At 55.6% G+C, this 12,694-nt stretch overlaps 2 protein-coding genes across 2 annotated transcripts in view; one reads left to right on the forward strand and one right to left on the reverse strand.

Moving 5' to 3' along the window:
- LOC113205016 (uncharacterized) overlaps positions 1 to 12,694 on the reverse strand; it is an 85,321-nt gene that overhangs the window by 65,799 nt on the left and 6,828 nt on the right. The gene's annotated exons all lie outside the window — the stretch shown is intronic.
- LOC113205035 (uncharacterized) lies at positions 3,081 to 5,752 on the forward strand. The gene is made up of 4 exons (XM_026420476.2): positions 3,081 to 3,291; positions 4,068 to 4,275; positions 4,366 to 4,508; positions 5,224 to 5,752. The coding sequence occupies exons 1-4, from the start codon at positions 3,111 to 3,113 to the stop codon at positions 5,442 to 5,444; spliced, it is 753 nt and encodes a 250-aa protein (XP_026276261.1). The 5' UTR covers positions 3,081 to 3,110; the 3' UTR covers positions 5,445 to 5,752.

The raw sequence follows: 12,694 nt of genomic DNA on the forward strand, positions 1-12,694 counted from the left end.
GGCGGCGGCGGGGCGGGGGCGGGCGTGTCCAGGACCGCCAAACGGGGGCATATAACAGCGGGCACATGTCACCCGACCGAGCCGGCCGGCGACACACACTTACATGCACTCACTGTCTCTCTCATTCTCTCTCTTACTCGCACACACACAGAACATACACATTGCACTCCTTTTTCCTCCGAGTCTTATTGCTCATTCCCTTTAGCGCCACCGCGTCGCGCCATCCTCTTTATGTTGTTGTTGTTGATTTTTCTTGTTTTAGAAAAAGATCGGTTATTACTTTTTTTTTTCCTTTTCTATTTTCGCGCGACAGCGTTATTGTGTCGCGTCAAGTTGACGTTAAAAAATGATGACGTTCCACCACCACCGTAGCACCGGGGTGGGGCGCGATAGGGCGGCCGCAGCTCGGGCCGCAGTCTGTCCCGGGCGTGAAGGGTCCAAGTGGACACGACACTCAGTAATTGTAAAATTGTAATTGGCGCCTGTGACGCGGCTCGCGTTGGCGTGCCGTGCAATGTCACGTGGGGCCGGTTGAACCGTGAAAAAAAATTGGCGGCGGTGCTTATTTGATTCCACACTGACAGAGTGTCCGACCGAGTTAGGCAGCAAGGCGGCAGACTGCAACGTGGGAAAAAGAATCGTATAAAAGAAAGAAAAAACAACTCTTTTTAACAGGACAGTAATAGTATTTGGAGTGATGTCGGACTGCGGGGCAGTCGACACGTGCCGCGCGCGCGCGCGCGCGCGCGCGCGTGTGTGTGTGTGTGTGTGTGTGTGTGTGTGTGTGTGTGTCTGTGTGTGTCAGTCGACGCGGGACGGCAGGGCAGAAGGGGTTAGTGGAAGGGTAACGTCACTTGTCCACCGCGTCCCCTCGACCGCTGGTCGCTCCATATTCCATCGGCTGTCAACCAGGACCAGACCGCGCTTCGCCCCGCCCCGCCGCCCCGCCGCCCCGCCTAGCCTCGCCCTGCCCGGACCCAGTCACGCTACCGTGATATTATTAACTCGGACCATGTGAATCCCTGCTGTGTTCGCTTCGCCCTTCAAATATGCAAGCAGGGCGCGCGCAAGGGCGGCGCAGGCGGGGAAAAGGGGGGGGGGAGGTCGCCTCACCTGCGGACAGAAGAGGGAGGGTTAGATATAATTAGCAAGGACGTGCGGGGTGTGGAGTGGAATGGGCTTTTGAAAGAGGGTGCGTCGGGGCGGGCGATCAAAGAACGAGCGCCATTGATGATTATTCGATGTGTAAACTGTGCAAACACTGTCCCGCCGGACACCGCATCATCATCACGAACCAGATTGACCGCTTGACACTATTTATTCCCATGGAGGTGGTGTATGATCACAATCGCATCGCACTGCCAGCGCGGTGGGACGTCGTCGTCGCGTCCTGTCTGCTGTTCGCGTCGCGGCCCCCCGCCGCCGCCACCGCTCCGGCCCGGGTGCGCGCTGGGCTGCCTACCCAGCCGGCGCGGCGGCGCCGGGCCGGGGAGGGCAAGCGCCGCGCGACGCGCTGGAGCCGGCCGTCAGTCAGGCAGGGGTGGGGGGGGGGGGGGGGGGGGGTAGTTGTTTTCAGCATGGAATGATTCACCAATCGCATTACTCTGTTTCCAGCCAGACGCGGCAACGACCGAACTCGAAAGGGGTGGGGGCACTCGATTATACTGTATTGGCGGAAGATCGCTCAACCCCCAATAGAAAATCGATTAACTGTATTGAAACAAACTCGAAGGGATCACAGCTGATAATTATCACACGCTTGATATCATATTCAGTCTAAGGAGAATTTTTTTATTTATTTTTTTAAAACGGCTTAGCTCTATTTGCCGGAACAAAAAATAATAAGTAATCCACTTCTTTTCCTTGGGCTTGTCACTCACGCGTCCGACACTCCCCCGACACGCGTCGCGTCGTGCGGCATCTCACCGCAGCGGCCGGCCGGCGTGATAGAAAGTAGTGAATCAAATAATGGACGGCGCGACCGCAGCTTGCGGAGCTTGAGCTAGCGCCGCTGGCGGTGGCGGCCCGCGGCAACATGTCAATAGTGTAGATCGGCTGCGCCGAGAAAACTTCACCTGCTGCTGCTGCTGCTCTGCCTCCTTACATGCTGCCGTTGCTGCTATTTGGCCGATCAACTAGTCCAATAGAGCATTCCGGTAAAGCTGAAATGCAGAAGAATGCAGAAAACAAGAAAACGGAAGTCCCATGTAGAAAGCATAGTGATTTCCGTTTTCTTCTTACTCGCATTATTCTGCATTTCAGCTTCCTATCTCTCGTGAGCCACACCCTGGCTCCTATGGGGGTAGGCAAACAAGCCAACACTGAACACTGGTGCGTAGTGGACGCACTTGGCCTACGGTGCAACAAACAGCAGCACCAGGACGCGACGCGAGCCTTCTCTGCTCAACCTGATGTCAAACCGTATGCGGTGGTTTCATCGGTTGGCACTTACTATTATTGCGAGTGCCACTGCAAGCAGATCGTGTTGTGTGGAGGGCTAGATGTGTCGCGTTTCCCCGAGCCGCCCGAGCCAACAGCAGAGGTCCGCACGTGGTTTGGCTGCCCCTCCTCTTCGCGCCGACGCCGACCCTAACATCTTCCGGTGGCACGCGCCGCGGGGTCCGGCTGGCGGTGAGGTCCGGTGGCCGCGCGGCCGCAGGAACGCGCCCCGGACAAAGCGGCGCGGCGCGGCGCGGGCGACGTAAGTCCAAGGGGCCGGCGCGAGAGATACGGTGGTCATACAGGACGGGACAGCAGACGCCACCGCCGTCACCACCGCCGCGTACTCGTCGTCGTCGTCCCCGGGACCTGGGAGAGGGGGAGGACGTCGCCGGAGGACCCATCCCCCTCCGTCACCGATTGGCTTCGCTTTCGTCGTCTTTCGGCGGCGGCGGCGGTGGCGGTGGGCATCCTCCCCGCTCTGCCACCACCACGGCCCCCCGCGGCCCACCAAATGACAGCGTTTAGAAAAGTGAAGCCAAAGTCAGGGCCAGCGCGGGGCGGGCGGCGGCCGAGGAAGACCTTGATATAAAGGGACCCGCCCCCGGCCCAAGGATCGCAGTTCTGTTGTGCGTCCCGCAGTGGTAGCAGTGGTGCGTCGTCCTACCGCCATGTTTCGCTTTCGTCGTCGCGCACCCGCCGTCGCGCTCTCGGTGGCGGTGGTTCTGGCTGCCGTCCTGGTGCAGGAGGCCCGCTGCACGCGCCTCCGCCCCGTGGACTCGGCCGCGCCCTGGGGCGTGGACGGCAAGGGGGGAGACGACCTGGACCTGAAAGACGGCCAGCAAGAAGACAGTGAGTGCCGTGTGTGTTTGTGTGTGCGCGTGCGTGTGTGTGTGTGTGTGTCACTGATGGAAAGTGACCTAGTACCAGTGGGACAACGGTGTGTCCTATTCCTGCATCGACCCATTGGATTACATTGTGTTATTCTGCCTTTTAGGCACTACCTGTATGCGACACAAGGTGGCTGGTTCGCCTCAACAGCTACTCCTACGTGTGCATGCCGTTCAGTGTGTGGGTGAAGGTGAATCAGCCACCTCGGTTCCCCTGGTATGGTGCACCTCCTTGTGATGGGAGTATCGTCTGGATTAGATTTTGCTGTGGGCCAGACAATAGGAGAACCATTGAGAAATCGTGTAATGCCGCTTAGCCGAACTTATAAGTAATATGTGAATACTTCTAATCTCACTCTAAAGTGGATCGCATTTAACAATTTATAGAGCATGGCTTCATTCACAAAAGAAATTGCAACAGCAGTGTCAGACAGTGTTTGTCAGAGTTTACATGCAGCAAACTATGCATTTTACAGTTACCTAAAAATAAACTCCCCTCATGTTGAATGAAAATAGCTTATTGAACTACAGCACATACAGTGTCCCGTGTCCTCAAAACAAGTTAAATGTTCCTGTGGTTTCCAGTATGGGTTCATGTCAAGCACACGTTCGTTTTGCGTTTCATTCTGTCAAAGTCCCTAAGAACCCTAAGTTTCGGAATATTGCACTCTCCTTTTGTTTTGTATTAGCATGTGGTGCGTTATGATTTATTTAGAACAATGTCGTGTGTTCGCGCAGGGGGCTGGTCGTGGAAGCTGCCGCAGGCCGCCATGACCGTGGTGAAGGATTGCCTGTCGTCCTCGAGCGCCCCGGACACGGCCTCCTGCATCAGGACGATGGCGGCCCGCGCCCTGGACCGGGTGGCCAGGGCGCAGCGCGAGATCAACCTGGGCGCGGGCCTGGTGCTCGTCCCGGACGCCAAGGAGACCGCCAAGGAGACCGCGAGGTAAGGGGACCGGGCGCCTCGGCGCGAGGTTATGTGAGTTAGTGGGACAGCGGACAGCCGATCTCACGCCCCGCGCTTGACGTGCCTCAGGTCGCTGGACACCCCCGGTGGCGGCGGCGGCGGCGACGAGGCCCTGGGCTCGCGCCTCCTGACCCTCCTCCAGGGGTACTCCCTGCGCCTGCAGCTGCCCAGCGCCAGGACCATCCGGGAGGTCATCGACACGCCCGTCAACGGTGAGTGCTGCTCCACAACAATACGGCCGTTCGCGGCGAGGCCGGCGGGGCCCTCCACAAGAATGCGGACGCCGCGGCCCGTCGCGCGCCCCTCACTGCGGTCCTTTGCGGTGGCCGACGACAAGGAGGAGGTCACTGTGAAACTTTTGAGCCCCCGCCGCCCCCCCTACCCTCCACCGCACCTCCAGGAGTGGTCAGCCGGGTGGCTAAAAGAGAAAGGCATCCGGTCCTGTTGAAGCGCCCTGCGGGGGCCCTGTGAAGCCCTGTGGGGCCCTGCGGCCGCCTGTGGTCGGGCTGCGGGCGGGGGCGGCGGGCGGGGGCAGGATGCAGTCCGGAGGGCAATTTGAGGGCGGTCGGTTCGAGTCCCCCTCGGGGCCCTGGGCGCGCGGGGTCCTCAAGGGTCCTCCCGCGGCGGCGGGGGCGGGTCGCCTCTGGGGGTAAAGGTGCTGGCCGAAGACCGGACCGCAGCACCGCAATACCTTCAAGTTTCGCCGCGCAAGGGTCGCCTGCTGCCGCCGCCAACTCAAACTGCATTCAAAGACGCCTTTGAGAGGCGTTCCTTATTCCAGTCGGAATGACGGGGGTGGGTTCTGGTAAGGCAGGGGGTGCGGGTGGTGGTGGGGGAGGGCCAGTTTACAAAGAGGCACCCCTTCCCCGGCGTTAATCTCCTGGCTCAGCCTGTCCCCGCTAATTCTCTTTTTCTGCACCCCTCCAGCCTCTGCCTTCACCGGTCGGCGGCGCAACGGCGGCATCGCCCCGCTGCTGGTGTTCGGCTCGTCGCTGCTGCCTGTCAAGATGTCGCTGCTCGCGCTGCTGGTCGGGAAGGCGCTCATGCTGTCCACGCTGGCCTTCGCCATCCCCGCGCTCCGGCTCCTCCAGGGCGGCGGCATGGGCGGCGGCGGCGGTGGCGGCGGCGGCGGCCACCACTGCCACTGAGGACGGCGCCGCGCGGGCCGAGGAGGACGTCGACGAGATCGTGGGCGACGATTTGAGGCGACAGAATTGATTTTACGCTGATCGCTTTGACACATGTGTCGAGGCGTCCCAGCGGTGAGAGTAATGGTTATATGATCGGTTGCATTGGACATCTGCGCGTGTTGGTGACGACATTAGATAGAGACATTTTTCCGAAAAAACTTTTTTCCGATGAAGGGGTTCTCGTAAAATGTAAGTCAGAGCGCCGCGCCGCCAGTAGTGAGAGGGGAGAGAAGTAGGCCTTTAGAGGTGGGAGAGAGAAAAGGAAAAGGAGAGGTAGGGGTGGAGGGGGGATGGAGGGAAAGAAATGGAGGGGTAAGAATAAGGGCTGCGGCAGTAGGTGGGTGCACTGTAACTGCCAGTAAAGGTGGCGCCAGATGAGAAACAAGAAACAAAAGGAGGATGAAGATGAGCACGGGACGGGGGCACAAAAAGGGAGCCGACTCGGCTGCCCGCCCGCCGCGCCGGCCGGTGCGGCCCCAGCCTACTGCTCCAGCGGCCCGGGTGGCAGCAGGCGCGGCACCTCTGGAAGCCTGCCAGCCTGCTGGAGAAAAGAATCTGATGTGCCCACGCCTTTCCCTCCCGCTCGCCCCCTTTCTCCGTTCCTCCCGCTCTCTCCAACTCTCTCTCTCTCTCTCCCTCCCTCCCTTCCTCCCTCCCGCTCTCAGCAGCACGTGGCACCCAGGGGCTGCGCCCTTTTTAATGCCCTTCCTTAAGTGGAGAGAAATTCTACCCCCGTCCAGGCGGTGGGACGAGCCGTGCACTTTGGCGGACACCTCAGCGAGGGGGCAGTGACCAACTAGCAGAATTTATGAAGTTACACTTCCGACAAGAAAAAAATAATCCTGAAAATGACTAAAAAGTGTACTTTTGGCCAGAGCATCGGGCACCACTTTGTCATGCCATAGTTAGCTTTACGTCATCACTCTGTAAATGGGAATCACATTTTCTTCCCATATCTACCAACGCAATTCTACATCGCTCTGTTAGAGCGAGGTTCGCGAAAACGACTTAAAAAAGTCGTATCCGTAACGGAAAGTGTCGCTAAAAAGATTCAAATTGAGCGATGTTTCTAGTCATCACTCAAATGGAGCGATGAAAACAAATTTCGCTCTCAGGGAAGTGGATTGAAAATGTCACCCTCCTGAGAGCGACAAATGTCCCTCCTCATTTTTAGTGAACAACTGTAAAACTTGAATATCCACTATATACCCGATCCTCTGCTGCGGATACCAATGCTTTTTTAGTGTTTTTATTAAAAGGCAGACTGTGTAACCAGCAGAAGACGAAAACATGAACTATTGTTTTAAATACATTTGCTCAAAGCTGTCAGTAGCAAGTCTGATTATCATGCACTGATTTGTATATACCTTAGTGACGGGTGGGTGTTTTATTTAAAAATTTATTTGAAAGATAGATATTGTTACTGTTTTGTGGGTTTAATATGAGCAAGGGTGAAAGTTAATTTATTTTTGCAATAAAATGTTCCATGCAATTGAACTCCGAGTTCTTACTTTCACCAGCCTCAAAAGTGTCATTGACCTGATCCCAAAGAAACACCGCGCTTCGGCAAGACCTTCCGCTCCAGACCAACAACTATTGGCGTTGCCATCATATCAGCCTGCCAATCTGGTACGGGCTTATATGGCTTCCAGTCCGTGCTTCGCATCTCACGCTCCGAGCGAAGAGAAAGGAGCGAAAGAGAGATGGTGGGGTCTAAGAGAGAGTAGGGTGTGCACTGACGATCATCGCATGAGACAGGAAAGGGCAACGAGAGGGGAAAAAACTTGTTGTTTTACAAATTAGGAAATGGAAGAGTTCAGCAATTTTACAGAATATTATATCGTCTAAATTAGTACGCAACCAGACAAGTTCTGTTATTTCTGGAGTCATAACACTTTCTGCATCAGACAAAGTGAGGTAGAGGGATGAATTGAAGAAGAGGGGGAGAGAGTGGCAGACAGCTAGGAGAGAGCAAGAGAATGGACAAATAGCGACTGAGCGAGCGAAAGAGATAGAAGAGAGAGCAAAAAAGGAAAAGGGTGACGTTGACAAAGCGGTGGACACGCCGAAGACGCGCAGGACTTTGGTAACAAGGGACAGCAGCAGCACCCACCCTTAATTGAATCGACTAGGGGCAAAAAGAGCAGGAGCAGCAGAGCATGCCCGGCGGCCATACACAAGTAAGATACATCACCTTGTGGCAACAAGCCACCGTCACATTTTCCCCCACGCAGTGTTTTTCGAAAACGTGGGCGGTAGAGCAAACAGTAGAAGATGCGCACCGCCCGCTTTGGGTTTTCAAAGTTTGCAAACTTTAACGATTTCTTAGGGTAGGAAAGAAAAAGAAACTGTTGAATCGCATCAGAAATGAAATGTGTATCGTATCACCTCGAAACTTCCTGTAAAATTGTGTTTGCCAAATTTGAAAACAGTGTGGAACTGATGGCCCTCACACATGCTGCCCGTGGATCAATCCATATGCGGCCGCAACGTGCCATCTGAGCCTTTTTTTTTTTTTTTCGCGCCCGCTGTGGGTGGTGGGGTGTGGAGGCATACCCCTGACTGTGGCCATTAATATTACCCGGAAAAAAAGTTTCAATAATAAATAATGAGAGACAGGCGAGAAATGAACGTAGGTGGTGGTCCCATGCTGTAATAATTGTTACTGTGAAATAATGACACGCAACATGACACGTCACGTAGAGGTCACATTCCACGCGGCGCCTGTCCTTTCAAATGAAATAAAAAGCGATTTTTATCAAACGAATAGCCCGTGGCGTGGCTGTTTGATTAATTTCTCCTATGCACTCACTTCCACCCCCTTCCTCCTCGTCCCTCCTCCCCTCCCCCTCCCTCCCGCTCGCGCTCCCCTTTCCCTGCCTGCACCTTTCCCGCCTGTCTCTCACTTCTATCGCTTTGCCCTAGCTCGCGCACTCTCTCCCCCGCTCTCCCCCTCATCGGATCCGCGCACACCGCAAATTCCCCTCCGCTTGCCCCCTCTTCCGATTTGCACAGTTTAGGCACATTGCACATTGCGTATGAAAATTTCACCGCTCGGTAAAGGGAAGCGCGGGGCTTTGAGTCTTTCCCGTCCGTCTTCCTCCCCCTCCCGGCTCCTTTTTGCGTACCTTTGTTGTCGCCTCCTCCGCGCTTGACGCCCGCTTGGCGCCAAGGTTGTTGACTCTCGTAGCCGCTCAGCGCCGAGCGCGAGCGCCGCGGCCGCGGGCGGCCCTATGGGCGGCCCCCCGCACACCACAGTGGAGCCGTCGCTACTTCACACCTCAGAGCCCACACACCCCCAGCTGGCGGCGGGGGGCACTTCCCTTGACAGCCGCCCCCGTGCCGCCCGCGGAGGCAGCACAGCGCGCGGCGCACATAGTGCTGTCGGAAAAAATGTTTCCAGGTAGTGGGTGATCCATAGCCGCGAGCAAGTGGTTTTTTGCTTAACGAGAACTGTTTGTTTCAATGGAAGGACACATACTGTACACACTTTCAGGAAATCACGATGATTATGGTCACAGTATTGGCGATTGTTTTATATGTTTACGTTCCGACTGGTGGGAGTATGCTTCGGTGAGAGAGTTTGATTTTTGAAACTAGCCCGTTGTGCGCAATATGGTGTTGTGTGTTGAGCGGCGTGCCGACGCTCTTACGGCGTATGAAAGATTCATGGCGTGCACTTTACTTTGCTCGGCGCCGAACAGCACTAGTCCCGCAGTCAGTGTAAACTCATCACTCGAGCCGGCTATACCAAGTGTGAGTAAAATATTCACCCCCGTGCACGGCTCGGCGTGGCTTCGCGGGGTGGGGTGAGGCCGGGGCGCGGGGCGGGGTGCCGGCAGCGCCCGTGGCGGGGGCGGCTGCACGCGTGCCCTGCTAAAGAGGTCGTTGGAAAGATAGCCCAACCCAACATGGCGAAAAAACGCCATCTCGCAGGGCTAATGACGCCCGTATACTGCGCCATTTTACAAATCGCGAACCGCTCCTAAACACATTCTTTTTGCAGAGCCCTGATGAGCACACACACATATATGTCCATTGATTGCTAATACCCCTCGCCGGTCCGTGGCAAGACCCATATCTCGTCGGGAATAAGCCATCTCCTTGATTGCAATCCGACTGTCATGTTGGCACGCCTGGAGAGGGCTGCTCCGTCGCGTGCGATACGCAATGCGAGTGCGAGCGAGACCGCGGCCGGGGCCACCCTCAACGAGAGCGAGAGAGACGACGGCGGAGAATTAATCGGCAGCCGTCAATGTGCGCGGTGCGCGGCGCGAATCGTTAGTCAGCCTCCCCAAACGAGGCCAATCCCCGACGACAGTGGCCAGAATCGGCAACAGTTATGGAAGGCGATGTGCTGACAGCTGAGAACCGATTTGGCCCCCTTTCCTGTCATTTGTTTCACATCACACCACGAAACAAAATGTCTTCGGCGATCGTGCGTTATCCTAGGTATGCACTAAAAATCCAAGAGTACGAACGTCGCACACGTGCAGGTGAGTGGAAAAGTTCACACACGTTCCTGCAGGTGTGCGACAGGAAATTTCACACACCTGCAGATGTGTGTACGACCATTCACATACTTGGGGACGTGAAATTGAATTATTTCACTTACCTGCTGGTGAGTGACATTGTTTTCCGTGGATTTCCACGTGTTCAAGCACACCTGACCAAAATAGTTTTTCTGCTTGGTGTGGAGTTGAGGTGCGTGGGCGGGTGAGGACTGATGTTCAGCCTGGCAGGAATTGAAAAATGGACGTGAATGTGGATAAGGTCGCATTCACGGCACTCGCATCTACATTCACATTCACTTCCACGCCCCATGAATGCGCCCCTCCAAGTGCGTGCCATTTCCGACAGAGCGCGCCCGTTCGAACGCAGCCCCGCGCGTGGCGAAGGCGGGGCTCGGCTCGGGCTCGCTCTACATAATCGGATGATAAAACGCACGCAGTTGAGGGTGAGCAAAAGAGCAGCGAAAAACTTGCCTGTAGTGTTTACAAAAGGTGAAAAAAAAACCTCTGCGGAAAACTTGAGAAAATACGTTTTGCGTAGAAGTAACTGGATTGTACACTTCCTACATTTTTAATTCCAACGTACGTTATATTTCACGTCAAAAAGGGTGTTTGGTGTTGTTGGGTGTCGAACTAAATCCCGCTAATTCAAAGGGAATTCCCTTAAATTAACTCAAAATTTACATCAAGGGCCAAATTTTCTGCACGTTTCGCGTCACACGCACACACGGAGCACGCGCGCGCGCAGGGCAGCGACACGTCACCGCCCTCCACAAGCGCCGCGATACATCACCGCCAGAGAGATGAGCAAGTAGATGTGGTCGGCTAGGCGGCAGTGGGGGAGGAGAAGGGTATAGAGGCGGAGGGGAGCCTCCACAAGTCACCACCCGCGTTCCCAACTTTCCTTTCTTTTTAAAAAAAATGGTCTATCATCATTTCTCAGAGAATTGATATGTTGTGTGGACGATGTAGAAGTTTTTGTACACTGTAAAGAGGAATTGTCAACTCTTTCCTAGACTTTTCAACGTTTCCAATCACGCCATCTCCAACTCATACATTTTTTATGACATTCTGTTACGAATAAAGGAACTTTTCCGTAATAATTCTTGCCGAACTACGCTACATGTGATGTGATTCACACATCAACCACTCGTGTTCGATAGGGTCAGAGACTCCTCAGCTAAAGTCTTTCACTGGTCTGGCTTTCCCTCGCTCGGAACCAGAACACCTGCAGTCACATAGTCATACACACATATCTCTCCTCCCCCAACACAAACACACACACACACACGCACACACACACACTGGAGCAGCAGAATTGTCGCCGTGCTCCAGATGCCTCTCACAAACGCTTATATGCCGAGCGCCTTTTCTGCTGCGACAAATAATAATGACACAAACATCCCCCACGACCGCTACCCCCCCGAACCCTTTCCGCACAGAAGGGGAGGGTGTGTAGAAATGTAAGAGAGCGAGACGGAGAGAGAGCGAGCGAGAGAGAGAGAGAGGGGGGGGGGAGGGGGCCAACAGCTCAGACATCACTTATTTCCACCCCCACGGGGCTCGAGCCGTGTCACCGTCTGCAGAATTACGTCATCTCCTCTCCGCATGGCGTGGCGCGGCGTGGCGGGCGGCAGCCCCCCCCCCCCCTACTGGTTCAGCAGGGCGTAACGCCACGTACAGCCGGGCGTGCACTTGCCGGGGAATTTACATATTAGTGCGCATTGTGTACGAGCCCGCACGCACAAACCCGAGGCGAAGAGATATGAGCGGCGGTGTGGCTGGAAGAAGAAGAAGAAGAAGAAGAAGAAGAAGAAGAAGAAGAAGAAGAAGAAGAAGAAGAAGAAGAAGAAGAAGCCTAAACTAACTAAATTTCCAAAACCTGATTACGTAGAATAAAGACTATAACTATGAAGTGAAATAAAGACTATAAGGAAAATTGATTGGCGAAAAGAATTAATCGTTTCTACATAAACGCTGGAGCTACAATCGTAGAAGATGAATCAGGGGAAGAGGAAGAGCCGCATTAGATTGGTCACCCCGGCGCCTGCTCGCTCGCCTTCTGCTCGTCACATCGACACCCCCCGTCCGTCCGTCCGTCCGTCCGCCCGTTTCCCCTCATATTCGGAATGCAATTAGACAGAGGTGGTGCGGAAGCAAACACTTCCTTGCCCGACCACCACCGCCGCCGCCGCCCTTTGGCTCCGTCCCCTATCGCGATAATCCTCCGCGCCGCGCGATTTGGCGCCCTTCAAGTGGCGCAGGGTGCCAGTCGTGCACCTCCCCTACCCTCCCCTCTCCTCCCCTCTCCTCCCCCCGCACCGCGGCAGCAGCGCCCGCAGCGCATCGGCGATCCCTCATAACGGCGGCGATGAGCGGGGTCCAATAGTAATCCTCGCCGAGCCGATTTATGACTTTGAATTACCCGCGCCGCGCTGCGCCGCCGCCGGGCGGCAGCCAAATGCGAATTAAAGACGGCCGCGCCGTAACCTCGTTAGCGACGTATTTATTCATGTTATGCATGTCCGCGTCCTCATTTGGTAATCGCCGCCGCCAGAGCATTTCATTTCGGATCGAGCGGCGCGCTGCTGCTGCTTCGGCGTCCTCCGGCCAGACAAGTGCGTGTGTGCGCAGCGGGCGAGGAGGCCCGTGGAGGGAGGCTGTCGCCGCAGGGGATGGCGCCCGAGGGAGGGAGGG

Source organism: Frankliniella occidentalis, unplaced genomic scaffold, assembly GCF_000697945.3.
Source record: "Frankliniella occidentalis isolate FOCC.00 unplaced genomic scaffold, Focc_3.1 Scaffold23, whole genome shotgun sequence".
NCBI lineage: Eukaryota > Metazoa > Arthropoda > Insecta > Thysanoptera > Thripidae > Frankliniella > Frankliniella occidentalis.